The sequence below is a fragment of the Anabrus simplex genome, chromosome 1 (genome assembly GCF_040414725.1).
Source record: "Anabrus simplex isolate iqAnaSimp1 chromosome 1, ASM4041472v1, whole genome shotgun sequence".
Classification (NCBI taxonomy): Eukaryota; Metazoa; Arthropoda; class Insecta; order Orthoptera; family Tettigoniidae; genus Anabrus; species Anabrus simplex.
The window spans coordinates 1,305,780,251-1,305,801,823 of NC_090265.1; the positions used below are offsets into that span (position 1 = coordinate 1,305,780,251).

Here is a 21,573-nt window from a genome sequence, read left to right on the forward strand (position 1 = left end):
TGATGTGGCTTTTTAATTGAATGATTGTTCTGGGATGTCTTTTTATCCATTCTAGGAAGATGTTAGCTCATGCCACTTGGTTTGATTGTGTTCTGCAGGCATACTGATGGTATGCAGTTTTGTTGTCCTTGTTGATAAGGTGATTTCTGCACTTATGTCATTTATCTTTGAAATGATTTCCTATATTTATGAGATTACAGAATTCATGTTTGTTATTTTAATGTTTGTTGATTCATAATCTTGACTATGAGGCTATTGGAAATTTCTTTCATATTTTGTTGAATTTCTTTATGCTGCTACCGTGTATATATTTTTATTTTATGTTTCGTTTTTGAAAGGAAGGCTAGCTAAATAGTTCCATGACTTATTCGTGAAATCATACAGGGAAAAAGGTGAATGGATAACATCTACCAACACAGTCCGAAATTCCAATTCTAAATTTGGAAACAAACTTTTGGATAGTTTTGAACTGTCATTTAATACATTTCCATTGAATTTCATACAGCAGAAAGATGTGAACTAACTGAATTAATTGCCAATTCTATGGTTTGTTTTGAACTTGAAACTGTCCATTGTTATCTGAGATTAGAAGTATAGGATGGTATGTCATTATTACAGAGATAACCTCAAAACAATCAAAAGGAATGTTCAACGATTGTATTTCCTCTGAACTACTGTAGTTATTACTTGCAAATAAACCAGCCATCTACATTTTGTTTATTTAATGATTGGTATCACTTATAGCTATTATCCTTTCTGATCCTCTCATATAGATTAGAATCTTGTCATTGCATTGTCTTGTCAATGTCTGTCTCAGACATTAGATTAGGAAATTTTAGTCGTAGAACCTACAATACCTGGAGATAAGAGTAATCTGACTAGCTGGAACCGTCGAGGGAAAACTCAATGCCAATATACTACTGTATTTATTTTGCACATAATTCATAACTGATCTGTATTAAGGTAATGCAATAATGATCTAACCATGTTACTGTATACCGTTCTTATGAAGCATACATTTGATATTTTATACAGGAGATTGTTATTATGATATCACAACCCATTTGTCGAACCCATACTGGCTTTGATAATTATCGTACATGTATGGCTGGTAGGCTATATGTAATGTGCATGATTATTACTCTCTCCTGATATAACGTTACCTAATGTACACCCACTATAGGCACCCGTTACATTATTGCCGCCCATTCATGGGGAATAACTGGTACAATAGCAACTTATTGTCTTAACAATAACTGTGAGAAACTTTAATTTAAGTGACGTACACACCAGTTCAATTGGAAACATTCTGCAATCATCTGTCCTTCAAGCATATTCCATAAAATGTTGACAAATGGTATAGACTTTTAGAAAAATATGACAGATATAAATGAATATATATCACTTTATGTCAGAAATATTCTAAGTACTATAGTTACTTTCAGTTCTAAGTTATGCCGTATTAAAAAATCTAAACTCTGTTAAATACTGGGAAAGAATACTTCATTTAATTTTTTTGCCTCTAGTATATTATCAGTAAATTCCATTAGACTTATTTTCTAAAATATTTGACTGTTTTTACCTTCAGTCTATGGAATGTCTCTGATGGTTAGTAAAGCTCAATATATTTTTTCTCCTAATCTCTTGATAAATTTTGAATCAGGGATCATTACATTTTTCTTTCATGAGTTATAATCAGATAGTATCCTTTCATTTGAAGGAAGAGTACCATATTTATTTGCATACTGGCCACACTTTTTATGCCAATTTTAAGGTCCCAAAATAAAAGGTGCAGCCATTATGCGAAAAATTTTCCAACAACAGTTTTTAAAGAGCTGATAACATATTGCAGCCATTTAAAAAATTCTTAAATGATTCGCTATTGCCAATATGGCTTTTGACTAGTATAACATTATAACAGCAGCTGAGTGATACATCCATGGTCAAATATAATATGGTAAATATTGTGCAAGAACACAGTTAAAACCACTGAAGACTGTGATGGAATTTAATGGTGAGGGACGGCTGTATTCTGTCTCCAGGGACCTGCTTCACGGAGGCTCTGCATGATATAGATAGTGGCATCAAAGCAAATGGAATGATTATTAACAACATCAGATATGATGATGACACTGTCCTCAGGGCCAACAGCATGAAGAACTTGCAGGAGGTCCTGTCAAATGTGGTGAAAACATCTGAAAACTTTGATCTAAACTTGAACATAAAGAAGACCAAACACATTATTGTGAGCAAGAGCCCTGCTGTAGATTCCGGACTGTGGGTCAACAGAGTTTCGATGCAGAGGGTCGAGAAAATCATGTACCTAGGCAGCATCATCAACAAGCAATGGGACCATTTCCAAGAAATAAAGTGCCGCATTGAGAAGGCCAGGGAGCATTTACAAGCCTCCATCAAGTGCTCTGTACTAGAGAATTGCCATTGTAGTGTTGGGTTATAATCACATAGTGTTATGTGTTCCCCATCGTGGTGTACAGAGTCAAATCCTGGACTATGACAAAGCCGCCATGAAAAGATTAGATGCATTTGAAATGTGGATCTACCATCACATGCTTTGTATCAGATATGCACTATGTGCCAAGATAATAGAAGAAACATAAAACGTTACTCAGAAAGCATGCTTAAAGGACATGTTTTCACCAGCTTACTTGTACACCATGACAACAAAAGGTGAGTGTAATTAACTTCCACCATAGATTTATTTTCTACACTGCAAATCTGATGTCAAACTTGCAGTCAGCCCGATGAAGTTCTAGGAAATATACGCGCAGAGTTCCTGCATAATTTGGTTTCTATGTGCCTGATCTGCAATTCGTCCTTCACCCAGTCAAGAAGGTCACCCACCTAGTTAGGTATTAGGTGCAATTTCCAGTGCTTTCATTTGGAACATTTCATGGGAAACACTGCAACCATTGTTCTGCATCTCTCACACACATTCCAGTAATGCTTCCTCAATATCTGGGAAATTGCCCTGTTTGGCGCTACAAAAAGCAGATGAACTGGTGGTTTTTTTCATTCCACTTGCTGCTTTCTCCAATTTCTCACTTGTCTGTCGTGAACAGAAAACTTACAGCCTGCTGCTCTGTTACCATTTTCTTCTAACAAATTTCACCACTTTTAGCTTTAATGAAACTGTGTATCAGTTAATTTTTTCCATGAAAAATATTTACTAGCAAGCTCGACAATGGTTGAGTTCAGACAGTACGGCAGTGGTCCTTTCCTTTTGTTACTGCAAATGCACATTTGTGCGGTAAGCCTGCATATTGGACATGTGGATCTTACAAGTAACTAATCTCATTTTGTTCCATATTGAAGATAAAATAAGTAAAATTCTTTCTTGAATAAAATTACTGTGTCCACCTGTTCAATACAATTATATTTTGTAGTGATTAAATTCTACATGAATTATAAACACTAGTTTGGGACATGTTTTGCCCTAGTTTTGGGCATCTTAGGCCTAATACTGATCTTAAGGTCAAGTCTTAAATCTATTAACATTGGAACTTAATACTAAACTTAAATTAATACTAAATACAATGGTCTTATGTTTCTTACAAAGTTGTGTTTTAGGTGACATTTACATAGTTGTATGTAAAGTTCTAATGTTAATAGATTTAAGACTTGACCTTAAGATTAGTATTAGGCTGAAGATGCCCAAAACTAGGGCCAAACATGTCCCAAACTAGTGTTCATAATTCATGTAGAATTTAATCACTAGAAAATATAATTGTATTGAACAGGTGGACACAGTAATTTTATTCAAGAAAAATTTTTACTTATGAGGATCTTAATTGGGGCAAAAATTTATACGAGCATTTAAGTAAATTTTAGGGATGCAGCTGATATGCAATGGTGGCTGAAATTCAAATAAATACAGTAGTCATCTCATACTAAAAATCACAAAGAACTTGTTTATTCATCATTATAATCAACATCATTTTCCCTTTTCTAGATGCAACCAGACGAGGGCAAATATGGTTTCTCTCCTATTACCTTATCTCTCCATCACTTATCATTCATTACCATGTCCCAGCCTAGATCATTGTGCTGTTTTTAACTAAGATCATCTATTGTAACTAGAGGCTCTCTAGGCCTCTTTTTATCTTTATTTCTAACTTGATGGACTGATTATATATTTTTCATTTGTCGATTTAATATGTTCAAATTCTTCGCCTACTTAACTCCATTTTATCACTTTAACCTTTCCAGTTTTATTTATTTCTGCATGTCTTCATTTATCACATCTTCAGAATCGGTAGGCTGTGTGATTGTGTGAGCTGGTGTTTTCTGTGCCCTAGTAGTAGTTTAAATTTTGAAAAAGTTGTTGTATGATAGTAAAACTGTATCACAAAATTTAATTCCAGGTTACAAAACCCCCAAATACTTGAAATAAGTTACCATGTGCTTTTAAAACAATAATAACTGCACTACATGCTGAGATAACAGATGAAACATAAAACATTACTCAGGAAGCATGCTTCAAAATGCGAGTGTAATTAACCTCCACCATAGATTTATTTTTCTGCACTTCAAATCTGATGTCAAGCTTGTAGTCAGCCCATGATGGAGAACATATAGCACTGTGCAATTATAACCCAAAGTTCCACTAGCAATTCTCTGGTACAGAGCACTTGATGGAGGCTTGTAAATACTCCCCTGGCCTTCTCAATTTCATGGGAAACACTGCAACTATTGTTCTGTATCTCTCTCACACATTCCATGTTAAATGTTACAGCACCCTGGTGTCACTCAAGATCTTCAGCAACTTAACGTTTGTTTCCCATTTTATAAATATTTAACATTTATATTCAAAATATTGTTCACAACTGTGCACTATCAAAGATGTGTTAAATCTTCAGTTTTCTAATCATTTTTCCCTATTCCAAGTAGAATAAAGCAAACAAAGGTTTTACCATAATTGTTATGGACTTTTGCCTTTCCTTTAAATGAAAAGGACATATAGGTACAATCTGTTGCAAATATAAATCATTAGCAGCAACATAGAATATCACAAAGCATGAGCTCTACAAAAAAGATCTAGAGTACATTTAATGCAACAATAAATGGTCAATTACTATACTAAGTTGATTCTAGAAAACTCATAAAGCCGATGTTCATGGAATTTTGGGTTATACAGTCTCTTATATAGGAATGCATGTGACTGTTGTGGGTAAGCTAAAGGAAGAGAAATTCAATGTATAACAAAAATTGTAGATTTGTATGAGAACAAAATTAAAATATGAAAAATGTTTTATTATTATTTTTGCTACAACTACCACTATCATATAAGAATATTTTAGGACTTACTCTGTCGATTCTATGGTGGGAGTGGTAGGCATGATCATAAAGATGCAGTTCGTTAAGATGGTGGTAATGATGAACAAAGAGAATAAAGGATGAACTAAAATGTAGATTGCTACTCTTCGAATAGGGTTGAAAGGGTCCAAAATCCAAAGGGCATCTGTTGCACTGAACCGGAAGATGTCCTTTCCTTTACTGACCACTACAAATGTCTGAAACATACAAATAACATGCATGATCATTACATTACAACATTTAAGTTATCATCTATATGAATATAAATTATCATCATTGTTGTTATTATTATAGAATTATGTAAGATTTCTTAATCTAGAAAGACAGTGCACCACTGTGCTCGTCAGTTGGAATGGCAAAACTTCACAAGACATGGGCTAGTAGGCAACATTTTTGACTTTCCACTGCCAGCATAGTGCAGTGTAATGTACTTGAGTAGATACAGTAGTACCTTCACTTACAAGGGAACATCGGCAATAGTTAAGTCACCAATCGCAATGAAACTTGCTAATCACATTGAGGTACACATGAAAAAGATGTCGGCATCAATTTTGGGTGCCAAAATTCATTAGGGAGTTAACTAAGGGCCCTAAAAGTTGCGACATTTCAAGTTCCGTGCGATCAGTGATGAATACCTGCTGGCCAATGCTAAGCCGGCACACTGCCTGCCTTGAGACACACCTCTGCACCTCCTCCCCTACCCCCTCCAACTGGTTCGCCACCACTCGTTCCCCTTCTCCCCACGCGTGCCGGCTGCTTAGCTGTTGAACAGGACAGGTGCTATACTTCGCTTCTTTCCGTACTATAATTATTGAAATCCTTTAAATAACATTCCATTTCACACATACTGATAATAAATAACCTGAACTAATATACCCATATTTTATTTAAATTTTATGTTTTCATTCCTGCTAATTCCAGTGAGTTGTCACATTCGTGGGTACAACCCCGATTTAAGCACCATCAGGCGTGGTCAAAAGTGGGATGGGGTACCACGTCTGAGCTATCCTTAAATTATTATTTTACTTCTAAAACGCTTAAAGCTGTTGGTAGTGTCCTTTAGAGTGGCCATATTTATGAAATTAAATTAAATCACCCACCATTAAATAAATCACCCACCTTTAAACAAAGTTATATATTTTTATTTAAAGAAATTACGTGCCCAGGTAGAGGATCTCAATGAATGTAATGAGATTCGGTACCTTGAGATATCAAAACCTGGTTACAGGTCCAGACCTTCTCTTTATGTACCCCCCCCCCCCCCCACATTTTGTGTACACTATCAGTTTTGTCATAGACCGGGTGAGTTGGCCGTACAGTTAGCGGTGTGCAGCTGTGAGCTTGCATCCGGGAGATAGTGGGTTGGAACTCCACTATCGGCAGCCTTGAAGATGGTTTTCCGTGGTTTCCTATTTTCACACCAGGCAAATGCTGGGGGCTGTACCTTAATTAAGGCCATGGCCGCTTCCTTCCCATTCCTAGGCCTTTCCTATCCCATCATCGCCATAAGACCTATCGGTGTCGGTGCAACGTAAAACAAATAGCAAAAAAAAAGTTGTGTCATAACGAAATTAAATCGCGGACAACAATTATAAACTCCAAGTTTGAAACTACTGGTATTTTCCGTATTGCGTACTCTGGTATAAGGAATATAGGTAGAATGTTTTTATTTGTACTTGTAATGAACGATTTATTTATGTTTTGCAGTGACAGACATAACACATTTCAATTGCGGTAATGGTTGTCAAATATAAATCAATTTAATGCATAGACAACTTTGATATGCGTATGGCATGGAATGTAGTAAAGTTTGATGTAATAAGAAAAACCTTGAAAAATAAAAAAGATGTGCATTTATACATGCAAAGTGTAGCACCGGTTCTGTCTGACAGCTAAGTAGACGGGCAGGCACGGGGAGAAGGGAAACGTGTGGTGGCGAGCCAGAAGGAGGGTTGGAGGGGAGGAGGTGCAGAGGTGTGGCATAAGGCAGGCAGTGTGCCAGCTAAGCATTGGCTAGCAGGTATTCATTGCTGTTCACGCGGAACTTGAAATGTCGCAAATTTTAGGCCCCTTAGTTAACTCCCTAATGAATGTTGGCACCCAAAATTGATGCTGACATATTTTTTACGTGTACCTCAATGTGTTTTCCAAGTTTCATCGCGATCAGCGACTTAACCATTGCCAATGTTCCCTTATTAATGAATGTCAGTCTAAACATAAGAATTAAACATTTAGTTACTATGAGGAACTTCATGGAATTTTAAATTTAGAAGCCTGCATATAATACTGATATTCTCCATCGGAGAAAAAGAAGTGTTGGTTTCTTCATGAGAAGTTTACTTCTGATCAATATTATCTTCATAGTCACCAAAGCTGAAGTCTAAAATGAGCAAACATTAATGAAAATCTTTCTTGTATAACAAGTTCTTTGGCTGAGAGTAAGGTGCAGGCTTTGAATTATTATGCATGTCGCATAGTACATATCGTTCCCCCTCTAGCAAACTAATAAATCTGCAAACTGTCAAAAAATTAGGAGAGCTGAAAGAAGTTGTGATTACTCATGTCAAATCAATTTTTATATTTAATGATTGGTTTTATGCGTTAGCCATACAGAACGAGCTGGAGACGTGAGGCTTTGTCAATGGGTAGACTTTATATAAATAATAAAATCTAGACCAAAACCTCACAACTACAGGTTCCCTAGTTTGTCACTTTCGCTATTTTGCCATAGTGGGGACGATATGTAATAGCATTATTGGAGTAGTTTTTTCTTAATAGTGTATATTTTGCATTTTTCTCCTGTTAGGACATATTTTAAAAGTAATTTTGAATCTTGAGTGCAGACATCAGCTTCTGCAGGACAATACTGGAAAATTTCAAGAAGATGACCTGTGCTGGTTATCTCCATGTAGGCTGTTTGACAAATGAGAAGCACATTTAAAATTAGCAACACCAGCACTCATTACTGCTAGCCATTATTATTAGTCTAAAGTGTGGTGTACAGAACGACTGCAAATGTGTTAGTGAGTTTATGTTAGTAATGCAAAAAAAAAAAAAAAAGTAAAAATAGAAAGATGTAATGCCTGTTATGTGAAGATACTAATAAATCCTTAAAAACAGTTACCACTGAGGATTCATTAAAAAATAACACAACATTGTTTTAACTGCACAGGTTATGGACCCAAGACAATGTTTCAAAAAGTCTGGAAGCCAAGTAAAGTGTAGTTAAAATGTTTTTTTAATTGTGTTAAGGGTAGCCATTGAATGCAAATTTAATGGCAGCAAATTATTATACAGTAAACATACCTAAGTTGAAAATGCTGAGAATTATGATGACTGGGCATTTGCAGTAAAACATTTTTTGATACTGGAAGGGTTGCCTAAGTACATTAAAAACAAGCAGCTGTAGCTCAAGAAGTTCAAAGAAATTAGGAGGATGAAATGGCAAAAGTTAAATTTATTAATCCTGACAATTGATCCTTCGCTTTCCAACTGTATAAAGGAGGCAACAACAACTAAAAACCTGTGGGAAAAATTAAAATCTTCATTTGATGACTCAGGTTTTATGAGAAGAATCGGTTAACATCATAATTTGGTATCAATCAGACTGAAAATTTGTGATTCATTGGTGTCATATGTGAATCAAATTGTCAAAACAACCCAAAAGTTACAAGGTAAGCCTACTGGTTTTCATATTAATGATGAATGGGTTGGTTTGTTGCTATTGGTGGGATTACCTGAGAAATATGCACCAATGATAATGGCAACTGAACATCCTGGAATTTCTAATAAGGGGACAGTATCAAAATAAAACTGTTGCAAATGAGCAATGATGTCAATATAAGAAATGCACTTGCCAGCAGAGTGTGTACAAGATTCAACCAGTTTTCCATGAAAGGTAAAAGTATTTGTAATACAGTCAGTAATTAAATAAGTGGTTAAAACATTAGATGTTTCAAATGTGGACAGCTGGGACTCTTTAAAAAAGAGAGAAAAGAAATTGCATTCATCAGTTAAAGTAAAACAGTACACAGGAAATTGGAACTGTAAAATGATAATGATGAAGAATTAAAGTAAAACCGTAGCATCAACAAATGCATTCAATGTTAAATTTTGACTGGAAATTATAGTTTTAAAAAAATTGAAAGTGTTCATTTAGTAGTTGATAAGAACTGGATTAAAACTGTACTAGCAGTTTACCGCTGGCTCCGCCCGCAATGTACAGAGTATGGTGTTGTTCGCTGCTATCCTCACAGATGTATTTACAAAGTTTCGAGTTAATGAAATAAAGCACATGATCTGCTGTAGTAATAGAATGTGATATTTTGTCAACAATACACTTGAAAATACATCACACAAAGAAATTGAATTAAATATTCCTTGGAACAACACTATGCGCCGAACTGTTAAAAAGTCCTTCAAAGATCTTCGTCACGGAGACAAATGTACTCATAACTTTTCTCAGAATCTACCAATTTAATTAGTCATTACCTCAAAAGAAAGCGCTTGATCCACTGAGTATTTTTAGACCAAAACGAACTGCGTACCTCAATTAGAACGAAAGATATGATTGCTTCAATGAGAAAAAATGTTGAAGAAATGAGACGTCAAATTGAACGTGCACTCATAACTTTCCTCAGAATCAACCAATTTAAATAGTTATGAGCTGAAATGAAAGAGCATAATCCACTGAGTGTTCTTGGACCAAGACGAACTCCGTACCTCAATTAGAACCAAAGATATGATTGCTTCAAAGAGACAAAAAATTGAAAAAATCAAATAATTTGAGGAAGGCGGGAGTTAAGTGATTTATAGTACCTGATGACAAATCTGTGCATGAATACCTTTCAGTTAAAAAAAGAATGAAGGAAATCGACCAGATAGAATGGCCGGACTGACTGACTTTAGTTTCCATAAATTTTTTAAATATATAGATAAGGTTAGAGTGTATTGAGAGAAATTGCTCTTGCAAATAATACAAAGACGCAGGTCAAGTGTTGTGGTGATGTTGATTCTGTAACAGCGGTCAAAAACTGGAATTTTAACGTCACAGTAAAATTTTTTTGTATGCCTGAATTGACAACAGACTTATTGATGATGAGTCAGCTGACTAAAAAAAGTAATACTGTGAATTTTGGTACACGATGTACGATATTTAATAACCATTATGAGCTGGTTGTTACAGCTGATTTAATAGATGGTGTTTATACATCGAAGACTGTTGAGTCAGAGCATAATTTATTAACCACTTTGAAGTCAGTATCAGATGAAATATAGCAATGTAATTTTGGACACAGATATAGAGTAGTGATCTGAACAAGATGAAGAATGGGACAGTTGACAGAATTTCTTATACTGGTGAAGTAAAAATACAGAAACAAAACTGTATTGTATGTTGTGAAGGTTGATTTTTTCACATAAAGGCAGGGGGCTAACAATCTACTAGAGGTCCTATGGAAAACAAGTCTACTGGTGGATCAAGATATTTTCTCATTTTAGAGAATGATTTTGGTTGAATGGAATTTGTATATTTTCTAAAATATAAAATGAGATTTTCAATTTTTGAAAACCTGAAAGATTGTAAAATTAAAATTAGAACAGAAATGGTAATAAATTTACAAATATAGAATTCAAGAGGTTTTTCTTTTTTTAACAAAACTTAGTAATAATTCAGCAAACAGCAAATCTGTATACCCATGAAAAAAAATATGGTTTATCAGAAAGGCTAAACAGCACTATTGTCACACCAAGGTGTTTATTGTTTGATGCAAATTGGGAAAATAAATTTTGGGCTGAGGTTGTGAACAATGTCGTATACCATACCTTTGAAATAGATCTATAGCTGCTGGGCTGAACAGCAGAATTCCATTTGAAATCTGGACAGGTTAGAAAATGAATGCGAGTAATTTCAGAATATATGGTTCCAATGGTACATGTTCCGAAAGAAAAAAATGGGATAAAAAATCTGAAAAAAGAGCACTTCTAGGTTATGATGAAAATGTCAAAGGCTACAGAATCTATTATCTGAATAAAAATACAGTATGTACAAGCTGAGATGTCATAATGGAAGATATTAAAGAGTATGCTACACACAACTTAAAGAATATGTTAGTGTTCCAACAAACAACAATCGAGCGAGTTGGCCATACAGTTAGGGTCATGTAGCTATGAGTTTGAATTTGGGAGATGGTGGATTTGAATCCCACCATTCGCAGCTGTGAAGACATTTTTCAGTAGTCTTCCATTTTCACATCCTTGCACCGCCGAAAATCTTTGATATGTTAGTGCAACAACGTTAAACCACTTTACATGTGTCAATGAAAGTGAGGAATGGCCAGTTTCAGTAGGAGATCAGAACATTGAGAATTAGTTGGACCTGGTTAATCATGCTAATGGAATTGTTGAAAGTGAAGTTGACAAAAACAGAAGACACCAAGATGAAGTCCCACAACCTGCAGGGAAGTCATCAGGGCTGTATCAACCAAAGAAATATGAAAAATATAACATATTTGTGTATAAATACACTAACTTTCAGAGTGATCCACTCACCCTTGCAGAGGCTTTGTCAAGAACTGATAGCGAGAAATAGAAACAGGCGATGGTGCAAGAAATAAGGTCTTTTGAAGGGAATGATGCCTGGGAAATAGTTGACTTACCTGAAAATATAAGAGATGTTCAATGTAAGTGGGTACAGTAGAATCTCGGTATTTTGAGTCTCGATAGTTTAATGTTCCTATAAATCCGAACTGAAAAATTTTGATTAACAAAAATTATAAATCATCAATTTTCAGCACATGAGTGCCTTATACAAGGCAAAAGCTGAACATAACACACAAAGGACTGACCTTGAATGCAGTCTTGTCAGTTCCCATACTCACACTCCACTCCACCATGCCCTCCTTACCTACAATGCGCCACGTTCTAAAATTAAATTGGTCAAGTCTTTGACTGTATTGTTTGTGCACATGATTGTGGTCCATTACATTTGTTTGAGCAGTTAATGTTTTGTTTTTATTTACTATGAGTGGTGACAAAAGTACAAAATACACAGGAAATTTGTTACCTTGAAAGTGAAGTTGTAGGCATTAAGAAGACTTGACAAGGGGTAGATAATTTTAAAAACTTGTTGTGAAATATGGTGTTGGTGAGGTTACAGTCGGTGATTGGCGACAAAACAGAAATACACTTGAAACATTATCATCTAACAAGTGCTCTGATGAATCTTTTGGCCAGAAGTCATCGAAAAAGTTCAAGTATGAAAAAATGAGTGAGGCACTATACATGTAGTTTATCTAAGAAAGGCAAAAGGGAAGCCAAATTCAGGACAAATCCTTCAGGAAAAGTCTTTGATGTTTAGAAATCAGTTGAAAGAAGGACATGCTAATTTCACTGTGCGTGTATCAATCAGTTATCAACGATCTGCATTTAGGACTGTTGGCCAGGTGGCAGATTCCCTATCAATTGTTTACCTCATATTTACATTCATTTATCATTGTTTATCTAGCTTTTTCTTAAATATTTTCAACAAACTTAAAAATTTACCGAACATTTCACTTGATAATTTATTTCAATCCCTTACTCCTCGTCCTATAAATGCTAGTTTCTTTACGCCGCACCGACACAGATAGGTCTTATAGCGATGATGGGACAGGATAGGCCTAGGAATGGGAAGGAAGCGGCCATGGCCTTAATTAAGGTACAGCGCCAGCATTTGCCTGGTGTGAAAATGGGAAATCACGGAAAACTCCTATAAATGAATATTTGCCCAATCTGTCCTCTTGAATTCCAACTTTATCTTCATATTTTGACCTTTCCTACACTGACAGCTCAAAACATAGCCTACCACATATTTTTCACTTAAAATCTTTTTTAAGAATAATCCACCTTTCCAATACAAAGTATCTCATCTCCTTACTCCCAAGTCTTCCCAGCCTAAAGTTTGCAACATTTTAGTACCGGTAACACTACTCCTTTGTCGGAATTCACCCAGAACAAATCATGCTGCTTTCCTTTGAATTTTTTCCAGTTCTCATATCAAGTAGTGCTGCTGAGGGTCCCATACATTGCAGCCATACTCTAACTGCGGTCTTACCAGAGACTTATACGCCCTCTCCTTTACATCCTTACTATAACCCCTAAATACTGTCATAACCATGTGCAGAGATCTGTAACCTTTCTTAACTACTTTGTTAATATGATTACTCCAATGAAGATCATTCCTTATATTAACACCTAGATACTTACATTGTTTCCCATGAGATATTATCACCCCATCAACACAATAATTAAAACAGAGAGGTCTTTTTCTCTTGGTGAAACTTACAACTTGACTTTTCATCCCATTTACATTCATACCATTGTCTGCTGTCCATCTCACTACATTGTTTAAGTCCCCCTGCAGTCGCTCACATTCCTACAACTCATTTACTTTTTTTTTTTTTTGCTAGGGGCTTTACGTTGCACCAACACAGATAGGTCTTATGGCGACGATGGGATAGGAAAGGCCTAGGAGTTGGAAGGAAGCGGCCGTGGCCTTAATTAAGGTACACATCGAGCTCGATAGCTGCAGTCGCTTAATTGCGGCCAGTATCCAGTATTCGGGAGATCGTGGGTTCGAACCCCACTGTCGGCAGCCCTGAAGATGGTTTTCCGTGGTTTCCCATTTTCACACCAGGCAAATGCTGGGGCTGTACCTTAATTAAGGCCATGGCCGCTTCCTTCCCACTCCTAGCCCTTCCCTGTCCCATCGTCGCCATAAGACCTATCTGTGTCGGTGCGACGTTAAGCAAATAACAAAAAAAAAATATTAAGGTACAGCCCCAGCATTTGCCTGGTGTGAAAATGGGAAACCACAGAAAACTATTTTCAGGGCTGCCGATAGTGGGATTCGAACCTACTATCTCCCGGATGCAAGCTCACAGCTGCGCGCCTCTACGCGCACGGCCAACTCGCCCGGTACAACTCATTTACTACTCTTTACAGTATAAGTTCATCCGCAAATGTCCTTATCTGTGATTTTAGATTTTTACTCGTATCATTTATATATATATAAGAAAATTTAAAGGTCCAATAATATTGCCCTGTGGGGACCCCCCCCCCCAACCTCTTCATCATTACAGGATCAGATAACGCTTCACCTACTCTAATTCTCTGAGTCCAATTTTCTAAAAATGTAGCCACCCATTCAACCAGTCTTTTGTCTAGTCCAGTTACCCTAATTATCGTCAGTAATCTCCTATGATCTATCCTATCAAAAGCCTTTGGTAGCTCAATAGTGATACAGTCCATTTTGCAATTAAATTGAAATAACAAATAACATAGTTCAACCTATTCAATACAAGTAAATAAGAAATGTGGTGTTACATTCCTATTTAATTATAAGCGGGAGCGGTACTGGTTTCGACCGAATAAAATGCAAAAACAATGCGTAGGTAAATAAGAAATTAAAGAATGAGTCTTTAACAAAAACAGTTGAAGAAGCAATATAAGATAATGGGGATACGCACTGCGCAATTTTAAATAGTAAAATCTAGAAGAAGTAGGAGGTCAGTCACTTATGGCGCAATCTTCTGAATAATAGCACAACACACGCAACAAACGGAACTTCATGAAATTTTTATTTTTAAACATTCTATTTGACCTCCTGAATCTAAAATACCTGCTATATTGAACCTATAATTCTACCTTGCTGGTTATTGCAACTACAAGATGCAACTACGAGTGCAACCATAATTTTTTGTTGCAAGCTCATCTCACATTCTGTGCCGTGACAACTGAAGCGAGCCATCCATTCAAACGAGGTCAGAAAACTTCGGCAGACCTCAGGTAATTAATAATGAACTTCTAGATAACCGTCATTGCGAGAGATTTCGGCACTGTCATTAACAAAGAAATAAGTAATTAAGAATTTTAAGAAATATTTAATGAAGCTAAAGTCCACAGGGTGGAAATGTATTTAATTAGGCCTGGAGAGAAGTTGGCAACTATGTTGGCCGTGAGGGAAACACATGTCAAGGGCATGCAATCAAAATGCGCGTGAAATTGCATGCACAAAATTAATTATGCCTGTTAAAGGAATGGGAAAATCAACAAACAACACCATCATGACTTGAAAATTAGGTGGAATTTTTGGTGTGAGTCTCCAAGAAATCGGTCCAGTGGTTATCAAATAGTATGATTGCACCACAATACATCACGGCAAGTAAAGCGTCCCTAGAAAGGCTTTAAATACCCCCCACCTCAGACAGCATATTCACTTACTATTTCATGGTCCGACAGTGTGGACCTGCATCAGGCAACATCGAGTAGAGCTGATCAAGTGTTCCTTCAATGAACTCGTGAAATTTATAAAAGTTAGTTAGCTCGAGATAGAATGTTTTTACCAAGTGGTAAATGGCAAATGAAGACTAAATTAGCTATTGATACAGTGTAATTACGACATGTAACAAAATCAGTAAAGAAAATCATTAGTTGAATTATTATAGGATTCCTGAACTTCTCAATGGAAACAGCGAATTCATAGATAGCTTTCGTGAATTACTTTGACACGGTGTATTTTTGTAATCAGTAAAGGGAACTGTAGACTGGTGGAAATAAGCTTCGGGTTTCATGGTCAGTCATATCGTTATAACACCTGGCCTAGGGGGAGGTTGAGATTCCCACAAATGAGAGTTGAGTTCTCGGCAAGAAACAGAGCAGTTGTAAACGTTATATATGTCTAGAATAATTTATTATTTATGTGTGTTGAATCAATTAAAGTGTGAATCTGTGTAATTATAAGTAAAGTATAAGAGAAGAATGTGCTCTACAATATTATGAGTGGTTAAAAACACGAGACTGCTGGTGTAAAAATGAGGCCAAGAATATGCCATTGCCCAAGATGCAGTTACAGGTCTGTTTAATTTAAATATCATGTTTTGTAGTCAGAAATGTACATGCTCATCTCGTTAAACTAATATGGCGTGTGTAATGTCAGTGCGCGAAACTTTAAAAGGTGTTCAAATTTCTTTAGAAAACTGTAAAAGGTAAAGTGTTAAATATTGTAAGGAAAATCAATGAAATAATGTTCAGGCTGGTAAAAGTTACAATAATGATAATGATAAATAGCTGTTGTGAGCATGATAAAGTCAAATATCAAATTATCTAATAATAATAATAAAAAATAATATTCACGTCAGGATAAATTTGAGATGATAAATTATGTTTTCAGCAGTAATGTCAAGGGAGATTTGCAATTTATACCAAAATCCAGTGAAGTGTGATAAAGTGGGTATTTATTTTTGGGAAACTTAAATTTTGTGACACCGTGTATTTGTGATACAGAAAATCACGGTATGCTATTTTGCTCTCGAGGTCAGGAAAATTTAGAGAAGTTAATTGTGAGATCATTACAAAGTTGTTTGGTTATGGGATTGCTTGTATTTGAAAAAGTTTCAAACAAGAAGAAATGGATTGTAATGGAAATGAAATATTATGAGAATAGTTAGGAAGATGTTAAAGGCAGAGTTAGCCTGTATTTTATGAGTGATGTATAATGAACAGGAGGCTGAGAATAAGAGGTCCTGTTTTACGATGGAGAAGAAATTTTGTGACAGGGTGTATGTTAAGATGTAATATTTCTGAGAGAGGCTGTGTAAGATGATTTCCTGTAAGCAATCCATGACATTTGATGAATTTAAAGGTGGTCAAATCCAAGTGAGCGCATTGTAACGCCTATTTTAAATACAAGTTGATGTTCTCCCATGATTACTATTTTATGTGAGACTGTAGATCTCAGCAATTAAGTAAGTGATGGTTTTATTTGATACTAGTAAAGTGCATTTTGTGATAGCTGACCTCATGAACAAACTACATTCTGACGCATGGTCAAGGTAATATTTGAATATTGTAAATTGAATTCTATTCTGTAATTTTACGAGACAAAATTATCGCTGACTAGAAACATTGCAGGTGTGAAAAATGAATTTTATTAGAATGTTAGTTTAGTTTGTGTAGACTGATGAAAAGTTACTTTACTGGACAGTTCATGATGATACATGTTTGGAACTTTGAGATGACAGGCCATTTGGAGCCTCACACGTGAGTTATGCCGTGATATAGTGATGGTAGTGATTACTGTTTTCAGTGATATGTAGAATGAAACAAGAGTTGAGTTTGTTTTTATTTAGCAAACTTCACTGCATGTGTTGAGATTGTATTGAGGAATAGATTAAACTATTCGGACATGCTGTTTAATTCCGATTTTCATACTTTATTGTAAGAAATGGACACAGTTATATTTCCAGGTTCGAGTTCAATCTGTGGCGAATTTCACTTCATTGTGTTGGAGTTTCAATGAGAATTAGATTTAAATAGCCGGGATTGTGTTTAAAGTTTCGATTTCGCTTGACAGTACAAATGATGTGTAGATACCATAACGTTGGCTCAACGATAGATTTAGGATGCTGCATGTATTATACAATTTAAGGATGAGTAGACGCTGTAATGTAGGCTCAATGACAAGATTAGGCCATCGTCTGTATATAGTCAAGTCATAGATTAGTCATTTTTGTGAATCAACTTGAACGATGTTAGTGTTTGCAGTAGTGGATATGAATGTGAAAGGTATTAGCAGGTACTATTCAGGCCATGTTTTGGCATAAGTCTTACTAGCCAGAAGGTGCTCCCATAATAGCGTTGCATCAGTAGTGGCAGGAATGTACGGGTTGTCCCACGTGGAAACCTAGCTAATGGAGACTGATCCTTACTGCTTAGCTGCGCAAGTTCAAGTTCGATGAACTTCCATTTTTCTATTTATTTTCTTTACTTTTAGATTTATTGTTTCGATGTCCGGTATATTATGATAATGCCATGTGTTGACCCTTAGTTGATTTATGCAGGATTTACACTACGAATGCGGTTTTGAATCATCAGCTGTTAATATATATTTTATTTCCATTTTTTGTTATTCATATTATTTATGTGAGACGTTGATCTACCGATAACTTGTAGTTTAGTTTAATGGGACAAGTGTACGTAGACAGATTTGTAATTTTAGTTGTAGTTATAGAATATTGGAAAGATTTCCTCTTATGTGTTTTATATTGTGGGCTTGTATTTTAACAAACTTAATGACTTAACGACCTGAATGTTGGTTTAGTAAGAACATTTTCAAGTGACATCACTTTTCTTTAACTTCAGTGTTTGGAATTTCTTCTAAATGCATAATGAATTCATGTTTTCCTGCATTTTGTAGTTTTGTTCCTTCAGGATGATGCAACGTAAGATCCCCCCAGATCAAGTGTTGTTGGTTCCTTCTGAACATCTGTTTGGGGTGATGCATGTTTCGGCATCGAGATTCTACTGTAACCTAAGAGTGTCATGAGATGACAATACATGGTGGAATATTATTTTTGTTTGTGAAAATTGCTGTTAACTTGTAATGAACACCATGCTTTCTAGTAATATTTTGCAACCTATCCAAAGCAACTGATAGTCGATTTGGTTTGATTAAGTGTCCATTCGGGGGATGTTCCAATATCCGATAAGATAGTAGACTGGTGGATAACCTTAATTAAACGTAAATCTGGAATTTTACTTGTTGAAGTTCAGATTTTCCATGGATCATGTGGATTAACTCTCAGTTATTGTTCAATGGTGACCGATATTCAGGTTTTATTCTCGTTTCTGGTTTTTGCTGTCCATGAATTTTATATTATGTTTCCATTCTTTGAAACAATAATAAAAAGATAAGAAACACGTTATGCACTGTGACTGTGTTAAAACATGTTGTAAAATTATTAAATGATTTTTCTGGCTAACTTAATAAATATTTTTGTCGTGATTTAATTGAATAAATATCTTAGTAAGCACATTTTTGCTCCTTATTTGACGTCGTTATGCTCTCTTTGGTTGACGAAGTGACAGAGAAAAAACTCACAACGACCCTAATATCTAAGAGTATGATATTGCTCTATTGAAGCAGCCAAGGCAGACGACCAACGATGGAATGGTGAGTGAGTGAGTGAGTGAGTGAGTAAGTAAATAAGTAAGTAAGTTCCTCGCTTCTACAACATACTTAAAGGAGACTGTTGTCTTATCTTAACATACAAAATTAACATCTTTAACAACTTCAACAGTCTAGCAGGAGTGATTAAAATACCACACATTTCTACTTCATTATAAAGATTAAGCTGTTTACGTTCCAAATTATTTTTCTTACACCCTCAACAAGTATTAGGTGCATTAAACCAGGTTCCATTCAGTGCTCCAAGAAATATAATCTTGTAGAACTTGTGACATGCAGCTTGACACCACTGTTTTAACCAAGGACATTCTTACAAGTTTATGTTAAACAAGCACTTGCATTAGTATCCTCATTTTACGATTTGTAAGAGCAACCAGGATCCTGATTATTCACCTTACAGGTTTGAGATTAAGGCTGAAGGTGCCCTTACAATGGGCGAAATATGTCTCTAATTAATATGATAAGATTTAATTCTTAATTACTAGATCTCTCCCTGTATTGAATAGGTGAAAATTAAAACACTTTCAACATTCTTTGTCTTTAAGGTGCTGAATATCGGGAATAATATTTTTTTAGAAGAATGCAGCCAAATGAAACAGTTTAAGTGATCATCTGACAAGAGCAACCTGTGTCTATTTTTACATATTTTCAGGGCAGAGAAATCTGTTCACACAAATACATGGAACCAAATATGCTCATTATCCTAGCTGCTCGCCAATATAGACATGAAAATCGATCTTGCTGGACAGATGAAAAAATCAACTACTTTAAGGGCCAATCTCCAATTCTCTCAGAGAAAGCTGTCACACTGAAGGTCAACTAACTCCAACTGAATGTCGGAGGGCTGAGTTAATGTCATTTGAAAATGGCGAAACAAATATCTGGAAAAGCGATTGAAGGTGACCTATTTCATGAAATCTTCCATTAAATGCATCAAGTAATTTGCTGAGAGACTGAATGAAAATGGTATGTTTGTCTGGAATCTTGGATAAAATATCCTGAAGTTCTTCTGAGAATCTGTCAGTCCCCTCTGGGTCTCTCGCTTGGCTGATTGGCGCATGAACGTTCACAATAGTATTCATTTTGTTTGTGCTTCAAAAGGACAGAATCGAGACTCTGCTATTCACAGAGGTGAAATTTTTGACTCAGTCCAGAATCTTTTTGTTGACTACAAATCCTGTATAGAAAATTGAGTTTTAGTTTAACAGATCCACCTTTTCAACACAAAATTTTTGCAATGTGGTTTACATTACAAATGAAACATTTATTTTGTACTAGGCCTGGTTTTGACACTTAAAAGTTAAAAACCACAATATATTTACAGCATTTGATATGTTGTGCAATTTGTGTTATTGGCTGATGATGACCCTGACCTTAGGTCAAAACTAGTACCAAAAAAAGGTTTCATTTGTAATGTAAACCACACTGCAAAAATTTTGTATTGAAAACTAAAACTTTTTTTTTTTTTTGCTATTGGCTTTACGTCGCACCGACACAGATATGTCTTATGGCGACGATGGGACAGGAAAGGGCTAGGACTGGGAAGGAAGCGGCCGTGGCCTTAATTAAGGTACAGCCCCAGCATTTGCCTGGTGTGAAAATGGGAAACCACGGAAAACCATCTTCAGGGCTGCCGACAGTGGGGTTCGAACCTACTATCTCCCGAATACTGGATACTGGCCGCACTTAAGCGACTGCAGCTATCGAGCTCGGTACTAAAACTTTTAATTATCTTTGTAATCACAGTTCAATAAGGATCAATCAACATTAAGTTTATATCTCTTAATTTTACAAATCCTGTACCAAGTGGGGGACAGTTTGTATGACACATTTACCAGCTTTACCCTTGAAGGTCCTGTAACCTTCAGATTCAAAGGCCTGCTCATTTGTAAATCTCATTTCCTGAATTGCTGCAATCAAAATTTGCTGTTCAGATAGGGTATCTGTGAGCTATTTCAGTTTTCCAACTTTCCGGAGAGAATTGGTGTAAAATGTAGCAAAGAAATTCTTGGCTCTATATTGGAGGAATGGGGGATCGTCATTGGTAGCTGAATGGTAATCGTGCTGGCTTTCAGACGCAGTGGTCCCAGATTCAATTCCAGCCCTGGGTCAAGATTACTTTTTACCCTGCATGGTAAATTCCCTTTGCTCAGGGATTTTGATTTTTTATGTCTCAGCACTTACTTCATCCTCAACTCTTCTGTATGGAGGATAGAGGCAGAAAAGGCATTCAG

The 21,573-nt window shown here is 35.8% G+C and overlaps 1 protein-coding gene across 1 annotated transcript in view; it reads right to left on the reverse strand.

The window, feature by feature from the left end:
• The window catches only part of para (paralytic), a 947,817-nt gene that overhangs the window by 834,069 nt on the left and 92,175 nt on the right, over positions 1 to 21,573 (reverse strand). Inside the window, exon 3 of the mRNA XM_067137715.2 lies at positions 5,326 to 5,531. Coding sequence (XP_066993816.2) covers positions 5,326 to 5,531 — 206 coding nt within the window. The remainder of the gene's footprint in view (positions 1 to 5,325; positions 5,532 to 21,573) is intronic.